Raw genomic sequence first — 9559 nt, 5'->3', positions numbered from 1 at the left:
GCATAGACGTGATCCTGCAGCACCACGTGGAACCTTTAAGCTCCAGCCCCTGGGGATGCCAGGCATGTATCATTCTTGAAAACGGTCCCCAAATTGTTGGTTCCAAATACTAACACCACAGTAGTAGGATCAGCAGCAGCGACTGCTACAGCCATTTAATATTGGAGAAATCTTTAGGAAAGACACAGATCTAAACCCACTCCAGTGACATGCTGTGCTAAAAAAAAAGGGGGGGGGGATATAAAAATGACTTATTCATGCTTTGTTCAAAAAGTTAGATAATAACTTACATTAAATTAATAGTAGAAGTAGCACATTTCTATGTAAATTTTAAAGCTTAATGCTGTTATTCTTGCTTTTCATCTTTAAGGAATGATTATAGAACTAGGGAATGAATTCAGATGCCGTTTGGTGCAGCCCTTTATGGAGGAGGCAAACTGAGAAACTGAGGCAAAGGGGCAGGGGTAAGTGGCAGGTCAGGAGAACCGTAAGGCCCTTGTTCTTCCCCCATTTCAGTGCTGGAGAAAGGCCCCGGTGGCCCAGGAGGTGGAGGGCCGGGAATGGAGCCAGTAAGAAGGGGATCGGGGTCCTGCCGGGACTGACCAGCTCTCAGCAGCTCCATAAGTAAGTCTATTAGTGTCCGAGATGATGCTGACCTGACAATGGAGGGACTTCCTTTCGCCAAGAAGTCACAGATCGAGTCTCTCTCTATCCCTATAATTAAAAATGCATCTTGTCGGGGCAGCCAGTAGGCACAGTGTAGAGCATCGGCCTTGGAATTAGGACTTGAATTCAAATCCAGCCTTAGACCCTAGCTCCGTGACCCTGAGCATGTCACTTAATCCCAATGGCCCAAGAAGAAAAATCGCATCTTGTCCAAAAGGGAATTTCAAATGGGCCTCTTCCAAAATAGTAACTCCGTGAATATCATCCTACGGGAAATGATTTCTGATTATTTAGGATTCACTTAACTAACACACAGGCAAAAAATTAGGGTTTCAAGGCAATACATTTATTGTACAATGTGCATGTGCAGAGTCATTCACCGGAAAAGCCAGAGCTTTCCCTTTGGAAAAAAATCGGCCGCTGCCTCTGTTGTGGAGAATCCATAAGAAAGTAGCAGAGATCTTGGACCAGAGGAAGTAGAAAAGCTCCCGGAGGTGATCCTGGCGAGTCCCACGGGGGAGGGGGGTTAGGCGAGGGGGCCTCCCTTCTCGCTGCTCCCCCCAGATCTCGGAAATGAAGCTGGGTCGGAAGCTGGGCCCCTCCCGGCTGGAACACGGGATGACGTTCCCGGTGGGTTGTGGGACGGGGAGCGTCGGCTCCGTCGGTCAGAAAGCAGGCGCTCTGGGGGGGACCCCGGGCTCCTGCGCTCCATGCGGGTTCTGGGCCGCTGCCAGAAGTCGGGGCCCGGCGAAGCCAGGGGCCTCCCGGGCAGCGTGACATGCACCGGCGGGGGCGGGCGGGCCAGGAGCCGGGACTCCTGCGGCCCCCACCGAGGCTCGGCTCCCCGCGGCCCCTCGGGCCCCCCGCCGCCGGAGGGCGCGGGCGGGGCGGTCACACGTGCAGGATGGGGCCGGGGGACGCCTGGAACACGGCCGAGGGGTTAGGCGAGAACTTCTCCTTCCTTCGGGGACCTGCGAAACACAGCACAAGGGTCAGCGGCCCCGGGGCCTTCCCCGCCGGCCCAGCCCAAGAGCAAAGCCCCCAGACTCAGCGCGAGGCGGGGGCGCCGCTGGAGCTGGGACTGTCACCCCCTCGGGGTTGGGGTTCTCCCCAGCCCCAGTGCGGGGCCTTGAGGCCGCAGACACCTGGGCTTGGCCTCTGTAGGGGCTCGAGGGGGCAGAGGGATCCCCCCCCGGCCCAGCCCGGAGCGCCGCCACCCCGCCCTCCCTGGGGTCCCGGCCCTCCCAGTGGGCGGGGCCGGGGCCGGGGGCTCTGAGCTGGGGCGGGGCGCAGATGGACAGAGGGAGGTCCCGGAGCCCCCCCCCCGCCCCCGGGGGGACCACTTGCCTTGAAGTCGGCGCGGTAGCTGCTCTCCCTCACAGCGTAGTCGGTCACGATGATAGAGGTCGCTTTGGTCTTGATGGGTCTCGGAGGTCTGGCGGCGGGCCAGGGCCGGTACTCCTGCCTGCGGCACAGAGCGGGACCGCGCGGTCACTGGGGCCCGAGCCGCGGGGAGGGGGCGCTCAGGGGGGGGGGGAGGCAGGGGCCCGCGGCCGGCCCCGTGAGGCTGCCCCGGGAAATGGGCGGAACAGGAGCGCGCCTCGGGGGCTGTGAGGAGAAAGGGCCCTGGCGCCCGGGGCGTGGGAGGAAAAGGGGCCGCCCCGCGCCTCGGGGGCTGTGAGGAGAAAAGGGGGCTACCCCGCCCTCCGGGCTGTGAGGAGAAAAGGGGCCACCCGCGCCTCCGGGGCCGGGAGGAGGGGGCCCGCCCTCGGGGGGCCGGGGAGGGAAAGGGGCCCCTGCGCCCCGGGGCCGTGAGGGAAAAGGGGCCCCCCTGCGCCCTCGGGGCCGTGGGAGAAAGGGCCACCCCTGCCCTCCGGGCCGGGAGGAGAAAGGGCCACCCCGCCCCCGGGGCCTGGGGGAGAAAGGCCGCCTCCGCCCCCGGGGCCGTGAGGGAAAGGCCGCCGGCGCCCTGGGGGCCGGGAGGAGAAAAGGCCACCCTGCCCTCGGGGGCCGTGGAGGAGAAAAGGGCCCCTGCCCTGGGGCGTGGAGGAGAAAAGGGCCACCCTGCGCCCGAGGGCTGTGGAGGAGAAAGGGCCCTGCGCCCTGGCGGCTGTGAGGAGAAAGGGCCGCCCGCGCCCGGGGCGTGAGGAGGGCCACCCTGCGCCCGGGGCTGTGAGGAAAGGGGGCCGCCTGCGCCTCCGAGGGGCTTCCTTCTCCCTCGGGAATCCTCACAGAGTCTAGTCTCTTCACCCTGATAACAGCTGGTGAAAACAGTGTTTGGGGGCTGGCGTTGGCTCCTCGTCCCCGTTTTACAGACGAGGAAACTGAGGCTCAGAGACATCCAACACCTTAAAAGTCAAAAAGGGCGTAATTCCTGAAGGCAGAACTGGAACTCGAACCTTCCCAACCCCGAGTCAGGCACGCGTCATGGCGTTCGTGGCAAGGGGGCTCGGCCCACTCAGCGCTCTCCAGACCCCCCTTTTTTACTCCCAGGAACATGGGAAGTCAGAGAGGGGGCCCCCAGACAACTGGGGGTAAAGCGAGCTGGGGAGGACGCAGGGGCTCCAGCCCCTGCCGGCCAGGGCTTGGGGTGCTTCAGGACCCATTCTGACTTACATGGCTTGTGTGTGTGGGGGGGTCTCCTCCCCAATCGAGCCCTCTCGGCCCCTCCCACCTGCCCCTGGCCTGAAGCTGCTCCCCCCAGAGTGACCAGCGGGCTCCCTCTGTCCCGACCCTCCCCCTTCTTGACTTCTCTGACCGGACTCTCCTCCTCCTGGATGTCGGCTCTTTTCCAAACTGCTTTTCTGGATCATCCCCTATGTGTCTTCTAATAATCATACTCTGTGATTATGATAAGGAGGCCTGAGATGTGCTTTGCATAAATTATCTTTTTTTTTTTTTGGTTCTGTGTGAGGCTCTCGGGGAGAGGATGCTGGGGGAACTTGGGTAATGTAGAAAGCAAAAGCCTTAAGTCCAAATGTCTTTTTTTATTTAAAGTGAATTGATGTCACTTGCTTGGATGCTATTAGGGCGTTAGGGACTGCTGATTGCTATTGGGAGCACACTAGAATGGGGGGGGGGGCTTGAGCAGAAAAGTTGCCCCTCAGGGGTCCTCCCAGAGCCAGTGGGGAGGCCTGGGCATCTTACACCCCCCATCTCCCACCTAGTGCCTGTTTGGGTTAGGAGAGGAAATGCAGAGACCTGCCCTGACCATATGAGAAGCATCACAAGGAAATTTGTGAGCCCTCTGCTGAGAATCACCAAGCCTGGCCCCAAAGGAGGAGCAGGCCCCCGTGCCTTTCCTTCTCGGCAGAAATGGGGGGTTATGGGGGGAAGTGGGGGATCATGGGAGGGGAAGTCTGGACACACCGTCACTCTTGGTTTTTAGTTTTTTAGTTTCACTGAAATCTTTTTTTTTCCACTGTTAATTCTTTGTGACCAAGGACGGCCCTCACAGGGGATGGGAATGTTTGGAAATGAAAGTGATGCGGAAAATGAGACCAAAAAGCATTTTTAAAAGGGAAAGAAAAGCAGCGACGTGTAAACAAAAATAAATGAACGGGGAGCCCACGAGCTCCTTCTGGCTCCACAGGGGGCTCAGGAGCAGCCTTCATTAATAGAGGAGGGTGTTCTGCCCTGTCGAGCCTGCATCTTCAAGGGCCCGAAAGGCTGGGGATGAAACGTGGCCCCTGAGCCCTAGAGAGCAGCTTTACAAGCACTGGAAGAAGCTCCATGGAGGCAGATTTGGGCCCAACAAGCAGAGAAGGGTTAAATGAATAGGGAGCATTTAGGAAACATGGGGGAGACCTGACTTTGGGTCCTGCCTCCAAGTCTGGGCAGGACACAAGCCCTCGGGGCTGTAAGAGTCCCTAAGGCTATCGGCGCCAGAGGAGGTGCTGGCCTGGGTTGATAAAGGGACCCACTGTGTGCCAAGGACTGGGGATAAAGAGAAAGGAAGAAGCTCCTGCTGTCCAAGAGGCCATATGGCCCTTCAGCATTGGGGAGGGGGGTAAGCCTAGGGGTGGAAGTGACACAGTTCTGGGATTGTGAGGGGGCACCGGGGGGTCACAAGTGAGGGAGGGGAGGGGGAACTCCCCCTTTGGTACAGGCCTAGCTGGCCCCGGCTTGGTGGGTCTCGTCCCCTGCTCCCCAGCCCTCCATGGACCATCTGGGATGGACGAGGGGAGACAAAGCAGCGTGAGCTGCCCCAGGGAGCAGCGTGGGGTCCATCAGACGGGATTTTTAATGGGAATCTGGCTACGGTCCCTGGAGGTCTCGGGGCAAGATGGAACTGTTCAGCTGCCTGCTGAAATTGTAGGCTTGGAGCTTGCCACAGACATTTGGGCTGGAGATGGGTGTTGGGGAATCCTCTGCAAGGGTGGGGGTGGAAGTCTCTTAGAGAGAGGCAAGAGGGGGGTCTCGGGATTGAATCATGGGGAGTACCTTCATTCTAGAAGGAGGAGGAGAAGGAAGAGATTCACAGGGAAGCAAAGAGCCACATGTAGAAGAGATCGAGAAACCGAAGGAGTTGGGCAGGCAGCAGAAGACAAGGGAACTGAGGGCCAAGAGAAAGCCAAAGGATTTGGGGGGTCCCTGGTGACGCCTGAGTGGGGCTTCAATCTGGAAGCCAGATTTTGAGGGGATAGGGAATAATCCCCCAGTATCTCTGGGCTTCAATTGTAAAACAAGGAATTGGGTGGGCTAGATCCCCCCCTCCCACCCCAGGTCCTCTCCAGCTCCACATTTGTGAGCCTTTGGCATGACTGGGGAAAATGCCACAAACACCTGAATTGCATCTATTTCAATCATGAGCATTTGAAAGTCCTACTATGTGCTAGGTACTGAGCTGTACTGTGGATTGTATGAGACTGTATGCCTTACTGTGTGCTAGGTACTGAGCTGTACTGTGGATTGTCTATGAGACTGTATGCCTTACTGTGTGCTAGGTACTGAGCTGTACTGTGGATTGTCTATGAGACTGTATGCCCTACTGTGTGCTAGGTGCTGAGCTGTACTCTGTATGCCCTACTGTGTGCTAGGTGCTGAGCTGTACTCTGTATGCCCTACTGTGTGCTAGGTACTGAGCTGTACTGTGGATTGTCTATGAGACTGTATGCCCTACTGTGTGCTAGGTGCTGAGCTGTACTCTGTATGCCCGACTGTGTGCTAGGTACTGAGCTGTACTGTGGATTGTCTACGAGACTGTACGCTCTTTGAAGGCAGGATCTGGGAGGCCATGCCTAAGAGCTGTATAGATGGGGCAGTTCCCATACAGGGGCTGCTAGCTGCATCAGTAGAAGGACCTCCAAATCGAGACCACAGGATGGCCATGCTTTGAAGGCAAAGGCTTTTATTTCAGCTTTGTATTCCCAAGCAGCCAGCACAAGACTAGGCACAAATGGGTTCTCGATAAATACAACTGCTAATTTGGCGCAGCTAGGGGATCCAGTGGATAGGGGGCCGAGTCAGGAATAGGGAAGACAACTTCCTGAATTCAAATCTGGCCTCAGAGACTTCCTAGATGTATGACTCTGAGCAAGCCATTACCCCTGTTTGCCTCAGTTTCCTCATCTGTAAAATAAGGTGAAGGAAATAGCAAACCACGGCAGTATTTCTGCCAAGAAAACCTCAAATGGGGTCACAAGGAATTGGACAGAACTAAAAATTGCTGGTTAACAACCACCACAAACACAATGATGTTTGTTGAATTAAATTGTACCCTACCAGGTGGCTGGGTCATTTGATAAATAAAGAGTGGCACAGGGGCAGCTAGATGGTGCAATGGAGAGAGCAACAGCCCTGAAGTCAGGAGGACCTGAGTTCAAAGCTGGCTTCAGACACTTAACACTTCCTGGCTGTGTGACCCTGGGCGAGTCACTTAACCCCATTATTGTCTCAGCAAAAATAAACAAACAAACAAACAGATAAAATAAAGATAGGCACAAGACAGGAGCGACCTCTCCTTTCCTCCTAGAAAATGCAGGGTTTGAGCTCTCGACTCTCTCCATGGTGCTGACCACCAGGCACAGGACACACTTCTCCCCTTTGCCCAAGTCTGGACCTCCACTCTCCCCAGCCCCTCTTAAGCCTCAACGTGTCCCCTTTGTGAATAGCAGCACAGTTTTCTCTCCCACCTCCTCCATCCACAGAACATAATCTGCCCATCTAAATGCTGGTCTAGGGAAAGTTGGAAGGGTTTCCCTTTAAAATGGAATGGAGTCGTCCCTCCAAAGAAGTGGCGGATGGGTAAGGGGGTTTTGACGGGAGAGGGAAAGGGGGGCCAAAAAGGAGGAACAGGAGGGGCATAATTATTGAAAACCCCTTGAGTTAGTCTAAGAACCTGTTCAAATCAGGGAACACTATGAAACCCTGGGTGGAAACCATTTTCTTTTGTTTTTCCTCCAGTGCCTGACATATGGAGAAGCTTAACTCATGCTTGTTGGATGAATATATAATCCTGGGGCAGCCTGGCACACAGCAAGCACTCGATAAATGCCTTATCTTTGTCAAATCGGCGCAACTCATACCTGTTTCCTTCTCATTATATAGAGTGGGGAGAGGGAGGGAAGGAGAGACAGAGACAGGGAGACAGACAGAGACAGAAACACACAGAGAAAGACAGAAACACGGAGAGACATACAGAGACACAGAGACACAGAGAGAGGAGACAGAGACAGAAACACACAGAGAAAGAGACACAGAGACAGACATACAGAGACACAGAGAGACGAGTCAGAGAGAAACAAATGAGGCCCTGAGGGAAAGATTGAGAGAGAAAGTGGGTGTTTGTGTGTGGGGAGAGACAGAGAAATAAAGGAATGAGGCAGAGAGCGAGACAAAGATGGAGAGAGAGAAGGAAAAAGAGGGGAAGAGAGAGAAGGGAGACAGAAAGACAAGAAAAAGAGGTGAGAGGGAGAGAGAATGAAAGGCAGGAGGGAGGGGAGAGGAGAAGGAGGAGAACGAAAGGAAGGAGGAAGGAAAGAAGGAAGAAAGGAAGAAGGGAGAGAGGTAGGGAGGGAAGGAGGGGATGACAGAAGGCAGGCAGGCAACTTGAGGCGATGTGACCTGCCCGAAGCTTCGGCGGCCGGGCTGCAGGCCCCGCTGTTTAAGCCCTTTTCAAGCCTGTCCTGGCCGCGGGAGCTTCCTCTCCGATCTGCGGGTACCCGGAGGCTGCCGGGAGGCGCCGGCAGCGGGTCCTGACACATCTTTTGAAATCTTTTTGAATCCAAATTCGAGGCGCAATTTAATCCTAGCAGGACCCAAACTTTTATTTCAGAGTAACTGTGTGTGTGTGTGTGTGTGAGTGTGTAAGTGAGTGTGTCTGTGAGTGTGACGGCCCGGGCGGCCCCCGGGGGCGGGACGGCGCTTCCCCCTCTCCCCCCTCACTCCCCCTGCCCGAGCCCAGCAGAAGCCTCCAGGCAGCGCCCGGCTCCCAGAGCCCGAGGTGGGACGTAGGTCCTCGTGGCCCCGAGCCCTGGGGGATAAGCCTGAAGCGCCCATTGCTCAGCCCCGCACTCAGGCTAAAAGAGCGGCTGGGGCTGAAAAACCGGCCTGGAAAAAGCTCTTTTTAAGAGCCCGGAGCCCGGGGGAAGGGCCAGCCTCGATTCATCGCCCTGTGAGAAAAGTCCCTCCCCCGGTGCGGACAGCCACCCGCTCCGCGTCTCCGTTGCCCGGGGAGCTGCGGGAGGCGCCTCCCCGCCGGCCCCCGCCAGAGGCAGGGCTCGAGCCCACGTTCTGACTCCCAGCGGGGTCTGCCCCCGGCCCGCTCTGCCGGGGGAGGGGAAGGGTCGCGGGGCGCTCAGCGCGCTGGGGCCGAGAGGGGCCGGCCGGGGCCGGCTGCGGGGGCCCGGGGGCCCCGGCGCGGGGATCCCGGGCTCGGGGAGCGGGCGAAACCTGGAGACGGCCCCGGCGGTCGCCGCTGAGCGGGGCAGAGGGGCTGGGGGCGTCCTGCCGGGGGGGGGGAGGGGGAGGAAATCGCAGGGGGCGGATTTCGGGAGGGGGGAGGGGGAGCGACCCCCCCCCGCCTCCCAGGGCACGGGTCCGAGGAAGGCGTCCCCAGCCCCGGGAGTTCTCACGCGGCCCCCGCACGCGGCGGGACCCCTCGGGCCCGGGGAGGGGCCCCCCTCCCTCCGCGCCGTCCCCGCGTACCTGTAGGACGTGGTGACCGGCGGGGGGGCGGCGTCGGCGGGGGCCCGGAGCCTCAGGAAGCGGGGGTCGCCGTCGCCGGGCTCGAGCGCGTGGCCCCCCGGGAGCACGTAGACGCCGGCGGCCGCCGCGGGCTCCCTGTCCCGCTCCCGGCGGCCCCCCCCGGGGCCGGGGCCGGGGCCGGGGCCGGGCCGGGGCCAGGGCTGCGGGTCCCGGCGCGGGGCGCCGAAGTCCCGCTGGTACTGGGTGAGCGGCGGGCCCGGGGAGCCGGGGGGCCCGGGCGGGGGGGGCCCGGGCGGCGGCGGGGGGTCCTCGATGTCCGAGTAGCTGTGCACGGTCAGCGGCACGGCCACGTCCGAGCGGTCCAGCTGGTTCCAGCGGCGCGCCAGGCAGCCCCCGCGGCTGATGCAGGGCCACGCCATGGCCCGGCCCCGGCGCCCGGAGTCCCCTCCTGCGGCCGCCGGCCGTGCGTCCCGGCCCGGCCCCGCCTGCCTCCCTCCCTCCCGGAGCCTGCCTGCAGCGCAGCCCCCGCGCCCCGCCCGCCGCACCCACGGGAGAGCGGGGGAGGGGCGGGGGAGGAGGGAGCCGCGGCGCAGAGCGGCCGGGCTCAGGCCAGCTGGTGCGGGGGGGGGGGGGGGGGGGGGAGGGGGGGGGGGGGGGGGGGGGGGGGGGGGGGGGGCGGGTCAGCGGGGCCGCGGGGGGACGGCTACCCCCTCCCCTCCCCCTCCCCAAGCTCCGCCACCCCCCC

General features: G+C 59.9%; 1 protein-coding gene across 1 annotated transcript; it reads right to left on the bottom strand.

The window, feature by feature from the left end:
* Positions 1–990: 990 nt before the first annotated feature.
* On the bottom strand, positions 991–9286 carry MAP6D1 (MAP6 domain containing 1). The gene is made up of 3 exons (XM_031968013.1): positions 8815–9286; positions 2014–2131; positions 991–1637 (listed from the first exon to the last, which is right to left on the bottom strand). The coding sequence occupies exons 1-3, from the start codon at positions 9231–9233 to the stop codon at positions 1332–1334; spliced, it is 843 nt and encodes a 280-aa protein (XP_031823873.1). The 5' UTR covers positions 9234–9286; the 3' UTR covers positions 991–1331.
* Positions 9287–9559: the final 273 nt, after the last annotated feature.

Source organism: Sarcophilus harrisii, chromosome 4, assembly GCF_902635505.1.
Source record: "Sarcophilus harrisii chromosome 4, mSarHar1.11, whole genome shotgun sequence".
Lineage (NCBI taxonomy): Eukaryota > Metazoa > Chordata > Mammalia > Dasyuromorphia > Dasyuridae > Sarcophilus > Sarcophilus harrisii.
Note: the sequence above shows the minus strand (reverse complement) of the source record. Positions and strands in the feature narration are given on the sequence as shown.